The sequence below is a fragment of the Musca autumnalis genome, unplaced genomic scaffold, assembly GCF_047663935.1.
Source record: "Musca autumnalis isolate F117 unplaced genomic scaffold, ASM4766393v1 scaffold_3, whole genome shotgun sequence".
NCBI classification, from domain to species: domain Eukaryota; kingdom Metazoa; phylum Arthropoda; class Insecta; order Diptera; family Muscidae; genus Musca; species Musca autumnalis.
In genome coordinates this window covers 132,268,102-132,278,274 of record NW_027411866.1, presented here as the reverse complement: position 1 = coordinate 132,278,274, position 10,173 = coordinate 132,268,102, and the positions used below count along the sequence as shown (strand labels likewise).

General features: G+C 35.1%; 1 protein-coding gene across 1 annotated transcript; it reads left to right on the top strand.

Moving 5' to 3' along the window:
- Positions 1-1,084: 1,084 nt before the first annotated feature.
- Positions 1,085-6,520, top strand: Arfrp1 (ADP-ribosylation factor related protein 1). The gene is made up of 4 exons (XM_073974437.1): positions 1,085-1,293; positions 1,365-1,617; positions 5,809-5,980; positions 6,108-6,520. Exons 1-4 carry the CDS (start codon positions 1,201-1,203, stop codon positions 6,190-6,192), a joined length of 603 nt encoding a protein of 200 aa, XP_073830538.1. The 5' UTR covers positions 1,085-1,200; the 3' UTR covers positions 6,193-6,520.
- Positions 6,521-10,173: the final 3,653 nt, after the last annotated feature.

Sequence of the window (10,173 nt, the reverse complement as noted above, 5' to 3'; positions counted from 1 at the left end):
TTAATCATCATATAAGGGTATAGTCTAAACGGGCTATTAGGCAATAGGGGGTAGGAAAGAGTATTGAGGAGCTCTTTCCTCTCCGCTCTCTCCCAAAAAAAACTCAATTTACTTTCCCGAGAAACTTGTGTGTCTAAACACGTACATGGAAACATAAATAAAAATGTTCACAGCTTGAAGAACTTTTAAACAAAATAATCTTGGTGCATAAACGCACCTTTATAGTGCGGTTACACTACAGTTTTTTGCCGGGTTAACCCACTTTATGAGGATTTATTGCTTAATCTGGTCAAATCTGACCAGATTTGCCATACAAAAATTAAATCCTCTCACGACTGGGTTTATTTTAAATCCGACACAAATCCACCAAAAATACAGTGTTGTATTCGGTATTTGTGCAAAAAAATCCAACTCTACTCAAAAAGTACCAAAAGTTGCAACTGTTTTTGCAACAGAGTTTGTCGTGTTTTACACGTTTACGATTGGTCGCATGAGATTTTATGGAGTTAATAAATCTAAAGTTATTTGAAAATCATAAAATTATTTATTTTTTTTACATTAGACACTTTTTTAACAAAAAGTACGCTTGATACCATGATACAAAAATGTATCCCTGTGTGTAAAATATACCAATATGAGCAAAGAGGGGATGATATCTCATACGAGAAATTGTAAAAGTGTAACACACGACTTTATCAGTTATTTTGTATGTATACGTAAACAAACATCAGCTGACAGTTTATATCCTCGAAAAGCTAAGTGTAACCAGCAAAGATTAACCCACTGGATCTATTAAACCCAGTGGGTTAACCTTCAATAGTGTAACCGGGGTATTAGTCCATCCCCAAAATACAACATAGCATTGCACTGCATTCAGTGTGTTCGTTTACTCAAAATTTGTACAAATTGTTACTGGATGTTGTTCGTTTACTCTACAGTACAATGCAAAAGACCTTAGTCGTTTACAAAAAGTTACTGGACTTGTACAAATTTGTACAAATTAGTGAGTAAACGAACACACCCATTGATAAAATCGACAATCAGCTGATTTGCCTTATTTGACTGCGTTAAAATTCATAGCCTACATACTTTGAACTGTATATAGTACGTGTAAATTGGAAGTTTGTTTTGATACTATTCGAAGGATTATAAGGAATATACGGACCGGTTATACGGAATATACCACATCCTTTGGCTACAATGTACACACTGCTACATGGTTTCTATAAATATCTAACGCAAAAAGATGAATATTGTGTTGTTATATTGGGTCTGGACAATGCTGGCAAAACGGTAAGCTAAGCTGGAAGGAATCCGGTCGGTGTTGAAGATGATGTTTGTAATTTTAAATGTTTTCTTTCCAGACATATTTAGAGGCTGCTAAAACAAAATTCACAAAAAACTATAAAGGCATGAATCCGGGTAAAATTACAACAACGGTCGGTCTTAACATTGGTACTATTGATGTTCAAGGTGTCAGGTTGAATTTCTGGGATTTAGGTGGACAAAGCGAATTACAATCACTGTGGGATAAATACTATCAAGAATCACATGCTGTTATTTATGTAGTCGATTCTAATGATCGTAATAGAATGGAAGAATCAAAAGTTATATTTGGTAAGTTAAATTCTGGTATGATGAATAGGTGGTACATATATGATGTCATTTTAACTTGCATGTTTTTGGTTGTGGAAGCGTTGAGGTAAATGGGCGTTATATTATATACATATAGCATTTCCAAATTAAATGAAACCTTTTCCAAATTGAATGAAACCTTTTCCAAATTGAATGAAACCTTTTCCAAATTAAATGAAACCTTTTCCAAATTGAATGAAACCTTTTACAAATCAAATGAAACCTTTTCCAAATCAAATGAAACCTTTTCCAAATCAAATGAAACCTTTTCCAAATTGAATGAAACCTTTACTTTGATTGAAAGAAAAAAGCCAGAATATTTTGAAAATAGAAAGAAATCAAAAATTATATGGGTTTTCAAAATTTTTTTACTAAATTATAACCTTAAGTAATGACATAAAAGTGTAACTCGCTGCATGTTTTGCTTCCTTCAACTTTAACATTTTATAATTTTTGGGCATCAATTAAGGTTATAGCGAGAGAATTAAGGTTTAAAAATTTCTAATAATAACAGGGACTAATTGTATTACCTAATGAAGTGGTTCACGATTTGCGGCTTAGGGAATTCTCAATGGACATGGTCCTTACATAATTGGAGCAGTCCTGCCTATTGAGCTGTTGGTTACTATGCTCAATCACATCAGAGATATTACGATCTATTGTTTGATCGCGTAGTATCACTTTGGCACACAATTTTGTTTTTTAAAAAGGCTTTAATATTGGTTTCAACATTGCTTAATATGGCATTAAAAACTTCTAATTACACAGGTTTAATTCTATTATTATATGTGTTCGTTTACTTATTAAGTTATTGCATAAAAATTATCCTGAAAAAAAAAACTTTCAAAAATAAAATTGTTTGCCAGATCGGACAATAGATCGTAATACCGATGACGTGATTGAGCATAGTATCCAACAGATCAATCAACAGGACTGCTCCAGTTATGTCCATTGAGAATTACCCAAGCAGCAAACCACTTCATTAGGTAATACAATTAGCCCATGTTATTATTATACATTTTTTAAACCTTAATTCTCTCGCTATAACCTTAATTGATGTCCAAAAATTATAAAATGTTTAAGTTGAAGGAAGCAAAACATGCAGCGAGTTACACTTTTATGTCGTTACTTAAGATTAGAATTTAAGTAAAAAATTGTTAAAAACCCATGTAATTTTTTAATTCTTTCTATTTTTAAAATATTCTGGCTTTTTTCATTCAATAAAAATAAAGGTTTCATTCAATTTGGAAAAGGTTTCATTTGATTTGGAAAAGGTTTCATTTGATTTGGAAAAGGGTTCATTTGATTTGGAAAAGGTTTCATTTAATTTGGAAAAGGTTTCATTCAATTTGGAAAAGGTTTCATTCAATTTGGAAAAAGTTTCATTCAATTTGGAAAAGGTTTCATTTAATCTGGAAATGCTATATATGTTTGATACATTAGGTGCTACATAAAATATAGCAAGCATTGGCATGGAATGATGATGATACCACATTATCAATTCGTGCTGTGTTCCTTTACTTGCCTGAGGTTACAAATTCTTACCATTTTTAACCTGCAAAGCGTTCCTTAACCCCAAAAAGTGGTAAAACTGGAAGCAATTTTTAAGAGAGGCAGAACAAAAATTGCGTTCTTTTCTACCACAGGCTACCAGGCAAATTTCTTCGGGCATTGGCAATTATTTTGCAATGAAGAAAAAGTTAACAAAAAAACAAAAGAAGATTGAATTTGTATATTTCTTTTTGACATTGTTACCAGATCTACCATTTTTCCGATCCTTTACTGTTCTGGTAAAGCTGGTCATGAGGGAGCAATTTTGACAGTTTTCTCTTTTACCACTTTTACCATTAAAAAAGGAAAGGAACAAAGCTAATAAGGTACCAATGTTATATCAGCGTCACGCTGCAAAGCATATGCATCAGCTAGCACCATCTGATTAGAGGAACCCATAGCCAATGATTGGATGTATCGCTCACAAAAGGAATATAATTGTTGTAATGAATAGAAGCTTAGGGTCAATAATGGGATTTAGAACTAGAAAGTCTAAGAGATCTTACGGCCGTTACCGTTAAAATCTTCATCTCTTCATGAAGATAGTTTACTAGTGTGTCATGAGAGACACTCTGAATATTCTTCCATTGCGTAGCACAGACCGGCATATTGCTTTGTATGAGTTCAATAAGGTTTCTTTTTCAGCACCCCAAGTTGTTGTAACAGTATATGATATGTTTGTAAGCTCGATTTTGTGCTTAATCGGGCTCTGCGACTATCTGTAGTTCTAAGAATGTGCTTACTCCGATGGGTTGTAACCACAAAGCTACTTGAGTTAGTTGAGTAGGTTTGGCGTGAAGTTGAAAAGGTACACTGTGCCGCATGCTGGGTACATGTTTTTCACTGCGTCATTAATTCTTGCCCTATAGGAATTTAGAAGGCTGCACCATCCCAAGCGTAGTTGAACAAAACCAATTCTGATTTGTCGTGGCAGATGATGCTTCTTAGTTGCGATAGACATTCAACTCTGTTCTCACCCACTCACTGTTTCATTCTACAGGGCTTGGACTTCTTGTTTTTGAATTCCACGTACGTCTGGCGTCCAAACATATAATTGATTATCCAACGTTCCAACTACTCGACTCCCGGCTCATCCAGCATTACCATGCAGATTCTATCAGGGCTAAACGCTTTTGAAGATTTAGCGTTTCTGACGACAATCGCAACATCATCCATTTGTAAATTGTGGCGGTTCATCCTCGACAGGAAGAGATCTAATGCGACGTAGTACTCTCCAGGGGTACTCGACAATCTGTCGATTAAAATAAATTGCGCACCAGACATTTTAATTTTCGGCCGAAATTTTTTAAATGCTCCAGGGGGTATTTATCTCAGAAAGTATGGATTTGCCACCGAAAATAAATAAGACCGTCGCGTTTAGGAATAGATTTTTCTGGTCAAAATCCAAATTTTTTGTCGTCATCGATTGTTAATTTCTATATGGGATTTGATAAACAGATTGAAACTAAGAAAACCAAAAATTAGGTCAAAATATTGGAATTTGTGGGCGTGGCGTGCTCCTAAAGAGGACTTTTTTGATTTTTTCGAAATTTTGGAAAATACGTAATTTTTGCAAATTTCTGAAGAAAACTGAAAAAATGTGTTAGAGAATCGCACTACAGAACTTTTAGGGAACAGCTTGGAACAGTGTTCCGTTTTCACAGAATGATGCCCGAGGATGTCCCATATACGGACTATGCTTTTGTACGCGCCCCGTTCCGTCCTTTTAAAACATTTTTGAAATTACATGGGTAAAAATGTGTGTTTTTTCCATACCGTTTCTCATAGCTTTTTTACACAAATGGAAATTTTTTAATATATGAGTTTTTATAAGAGTTATATGAAAACACAATCAGTATTTTTTTAATTTTGAAAAAATTAAATGTTTAAGAAAGTTGAAAATAATTTTTCCATTTTTTTTTTTAAATTTTTAATTTAATTTATTTATTTCCGTAAATAGGAACCTATGGCCTTGAATGGCTCCAGAAACAACAACACATTTATTGGCGTTTGAATTTGTTTAAATAGTTAGAACATATGAAAAACTCAAAAAACTCACATTTTGATGCAAAATATGAAAAAAACTCAAATGTTTAACTTTGAAGCTGATTATGTTATCTGTCAAACAAAACAGAATTTTGACCAGGAAAAGCGATTCTGATCCACTGTATGTCGTCAAAACGATCAGAGAGATGCCATACCTCATGTGATAAAATTTCAGCTATATCGCCTATTTACTCAAATTTCAAGTTTTCTCCGCATCCTTCTTTACATTGAGGCAAATTTTCATGATAATTAAATGTCACTTTTAACTTCGAACTAATCAACCTGAAAAAAAAACTAATCAATAACAAAAAATAACAATGGGGGTATGCAGTTATTTAATGCATTTTTTAGTAAATCTGTTTAAGTTGGGAAATTAAAATTCATATTCCAAATGGTTTACTTTAAAATCAATAGGATCCAGTTTCAGTAAATGAGCGCGACATTATGTCCTCCCACATCTATTGAAATCCGTTGTGCTGATGTGTCAGCAACTTTTTAGCTTTCACTTTATTATTTTCTAGCCGTGTCCCCCACACGTCTTTTTAATAAATTCTCGTTATCATTTTTTTTCTCCAGATAAAATGATTAAAAATGATCTGCTGTCCGGTGTGCCGCTACTGATCTTGGCAAATAAACAAGATTTACCTGATGTTATGGGCGTGCGAGATATCAAACCAGTGTTCCAGCAAGCCGGTGGCTTTATTGGTCGTCGTGATTGTCTGACAATACCAGTATCAGCATTAACAGGGTTTGTGTTACATGCATACGTTGTTTATACAAAAACTATATTTTTGTTTTATATTGCTGACAATACCTATTTGTTTGTGTTTTGGTGGATCATGTAAGTTAAAGTTTTCATTTTATTTTATTGACAGGGAAGGTGTTGATGAAGGCATTAAATGGTTAGTGGATGCCATAAAGCGACATTCTATTGTGCGACCGCCACGTGTAAATGACTGATAATTGTGCATTTTGTAAAAGAGGTGCATTACGTTTATTTTTTAATTCTTCAGAAATCATTTCCAATTTTAATTTTATTTAAACGAAATCTACTAATTTCTATTCTCATTAGCTTTGTAAATAGTTCTAAACAAATATTATACTCGTACTCGTGTATTAAAAGAAAATCTACTATTTATAACGTATATACAAATATTTAAATTATATTATTAAAATTGTAAGTTTAATTAAAAAAATAACAAGTGATTTCAGGGTTGACAAATACATGTATTCCTTAATAAATAGGCAACATTTTTTCTTAAAAACTAAATTATTTATTTAAAAGCAGTATTCCAAAATCGTATTACTTTATTGTTTCCTCTTTTTTCTAGTTCCCCTTTTACATACAAAGAAAAGTGTTTGTTGTTTTCAACACAATTGTTTGTTTAACGTTAAATGTTACTTCTTTTGGGGGGTTGTCAATTGTCTAAAATATGTAGTGTTTTCCCTCTCTCGATTACTTCATAGCAATGATTTTACTAAGCTATAATAATTAAAGCAATTCTTATCATACCTACGTTTATTAGTAAACGAAACAGTCATTCTTACTGATAACAACAGGTATTTCAATTATATACACTACGTTGTAGAAGATTGTTCGATGTTAGTAAATGGTTGAGACCTAAAAGACAAATAATGGTTAATTTAAACATCCAAGTCTAATGATCTTCAGCACTAGTCTCACATTGACATAAAGTTTCGAGATGATATCCTATTGATCTATCTACATAAATTCTGGTTGTTGTTGTAACAGCATAGGTTAGATGCTAAGTTGGCAGCGGCTGGCCGAAACGTTTTTGGTTTCGGGTCAATCTGGTACAAAGAACCAGCTTCCGATATCTATCCTTTCTGCATTAACTGTCAGTAGCGTAACGTTTCTATACCCCAGCCTTTATGCTAACAAGGGAATATACATAACATACACTTTGTTACGATAGAAAAGTGTCTTATAATAATAATGGGTTGGACGAAATCCGTTTCAGACAATAACTTTCGAACGAATCAAATATATTGAATATTTGAATATTTTCATCAAACTTACTTTATGAAGCTCCAATATGGAGTATGTCGATGCAACCGCCGATAAATAGCTGTACTCCGGTCCAACATTAGCCCGCATGGGGAAGGTCATAACCGACTGGTCCGGGGGGACTTTAATGCTCATCATGAGTTATGGCATTTGATCCTGGGAAACGACAAGAGGGGTATAGTGCTGGCTGAGCAGATTGATAGTTCTACATTTTAAACGGTCAATGAAGACGCCATTACTGAATTACCGGAGAGTTTCACAGTTCGCCAGACAAATGACGTCACATGGAACCTTCTCCCCATAACTGTCTCCATCAGCAGACTGCGCCATACCTATGAACGCCGCAGCTTTATTAATCATGGGAAAACTAACTGGAATAGTTTCAGAAAGTTCACTAATCAACGCTTCTGATTTTCGGATATGTTCGGGTAGCAGAAAGGACATTCCGAGACGTTGTTTTTGTAAGAGTATTTATATGTTCGTTCCCCTGCTTAACATAGCTTTGGGTCTATTTCCGGTTCTAGGAATATGACGGTTTCTATGGGATATAACAACAGATCTAATTAATTGAGAAGGTTCGGCAGGCCTGTTTAAAAGGTGCAGTGTGTACTGAGGGCCTGTACCGCATGATGGGCAGAAGTTTTGCACGGTGTCATCGATCCATGATCTATAGGAATTCACACGGCTCCACATCGCGAGCGTAGATGAGCCAAAACTACTCTGGTTTGGGCGATGTTCTCCGAGGACCGCATTCACACGATAGTTATTTATGGCATCTGGGACTGCATCCGTGTGAATGTTATTTAAACCTACTTGATAGGCTTGTACATAAGCTCCGAGACGTCATCTCTGATGCAGCCGCTCGCTATATACCTGTTAATCGAATACCCGAAGTGAGACCAAACTTGCAAGTAGAGGCAACGGAATTAGACAATAAGCATTGATGTAGCAGCACAGAAACCTACGTAGAAGCATATGTTTGATGCTGGGTTGGCAGACGCTGGCCGAAACACTCTCAGCCCAATTATGAATATCAACTCCCCGTGAGTTTTCCCACATTTTCCTTTAAGTTGAAACGGTAGTATACATTAATAATCACCCTGTATGTTTCGCGTCAATCCGGTACGAAAGAACCAGCCGTCGTTGGATTAAGAAAATAAGAGTGATGAACATCGTCCTGCCAGAGCACTATAGGTCAAACAGCCCATTTCACTGGCCAAAAGTCAGATTTCGCACTTTGTATTTTCACTTATTTTGTGTTACTTTCTTGTAAGAAACACTTCAAATATAAGAAAAATAAATTTTGTTTTTGTGTGAGAAATTATACCGTTACATGGTAGGCTGCCAAATATGTATTATCCAAACATCTTTAAAAACATGTTAACGAAATATGTTTACTTGTATACGTTCAGGGTGAAACAAAATCACAATATTAGCATAAGTAACGATTTTATTAGAAAGTATTCGATATATATTTATTAAAAATGCCCTCCTATTATAATTTATGTGTATAAATAGTTATTAAATGGGTGTTAACTTTGAATTTTCGAAGAAAGTAGAACATTTTGAGGTTATGCACGCTTTTAAAGTCTCGGCAACGTTCGGCAATGACAGTGAAAATTGAAATTGGTTCATTAACTCGTGCCGAATGCAGAAAATTTTATGTGATTTTGCGTAAATTTGCTCAACAAGAATTATACAACTTTTTTTAGGTTACCATATTTTCCGTAATATTGATTTTTTTGAAGTCAGGATTAAATCTCTTACCAAATAATGTTAGCCAAATTGGAGTCTACAGCATTCTGCTGTGTTCTAAAGTCAAATTATTTACAAATCTTTTATAAATATATACAGTTATAGTCAAAATATGTCACATCATATTGTGGGATTTTCAAGGTAATAATTTTAAGGCATATTCACATTAAAACTAAAACGAAACACAACAAAAAGGCTTTTGAACTTATCGGACTTCGATGCCTTCAATTCTATAGACAAATAACAGACCTTCCAGTTTTTGGTCCCCAAAGGGTTAAGGTACCAGCTGTGTATTTGGTTCATAAAGGGTTAATTTTTTGGCCCACGTTGTTCCATTTTTCTCCCTGAATCTAAAAACGCTATATTAACTTGAAGCAAATACTTGTTTTAACTTTAAGACTTTTGGCCAATAAAATGGCCCGTTTGACCTATAGTGCAGAGTCAGGGAGTTGACACTGGAAGTTAACAGGTTGTTCGGTGAGCATAGGCGGAACAAGTGGTTAAATAATTTGAAGAGTTGCAATAATGGAGCCGGTATAAGTGAATTGTGGGCAACGGTTAAGTCAGCCTCGAGCCCTGGGAAGAAATAATATAGGACCTCAGTCTCGTTTGGCGACGATAAGCTGATTACATCGAAGAGTTGCGAAGTTATTTTAATCGCCAGTTTGATGAGAATCCCTGGAGTAACAGGTCAAGGGCAAAGTAATACGTTGGATTAGATCTCTTCCTACCGAGGCTGAACCTCCACAATTTACAATGGATGATGTTGCGATTATCATCATGAGCGCTAAATTGTCCAAATCGTTGGGCCCTGATGGAATCTCCTTGGTAACGCTGAAACAGCTAGACGTGCCGAGAGTCGAGTATCTCACTAAAGTTCTCAACCTATCGCTAGCCACCCAAATCGTTCCCGAAGTTTTGAACTACTGAAGCCGAGCAAGGATACCAGCAAAGATGAACCGTACATACCGATTTCGCTTTTGTCGCCCGTAAAAAAGACCCTTGAGGCTTTAGTCCTCCCCAGCGTCAGAAATAGCTATCCAGTTGCCGATCTTCAGCATTGGTTCTGTAAGCAGAGCAGCACAACAACAGTGTTGCACGCCACCTACACAAATATTAGTCGAGGACTCAAGCAGAGCAAGCCGTGTGATAGAACA

Excerpts from the sequence above, each read along its gene's own strand:
- Arfrp1 (XM_073974437.1), top strand. The coding sequence starts at position 1,201 with ATGTACACACTGCTACATGGTTTCTATAAATATCTAACGCAAAAAGAT. Across the intron at positions 1,294-1,364 it reads TGGACAATGCTGGCAAAACG|ACATATTTAGAGGCTGCTAA; the intron begins GTAAGCTAAGCT and ends TTTTCTTTCCAG. Across the intron at positions 1,618-5,808 it reads AGAATCAAAAGTTATATTTG|ATAAAATGATTAAAAATGAT; the intron begins GTAAGTTAAATT and ends TTTTTTCTCCAG.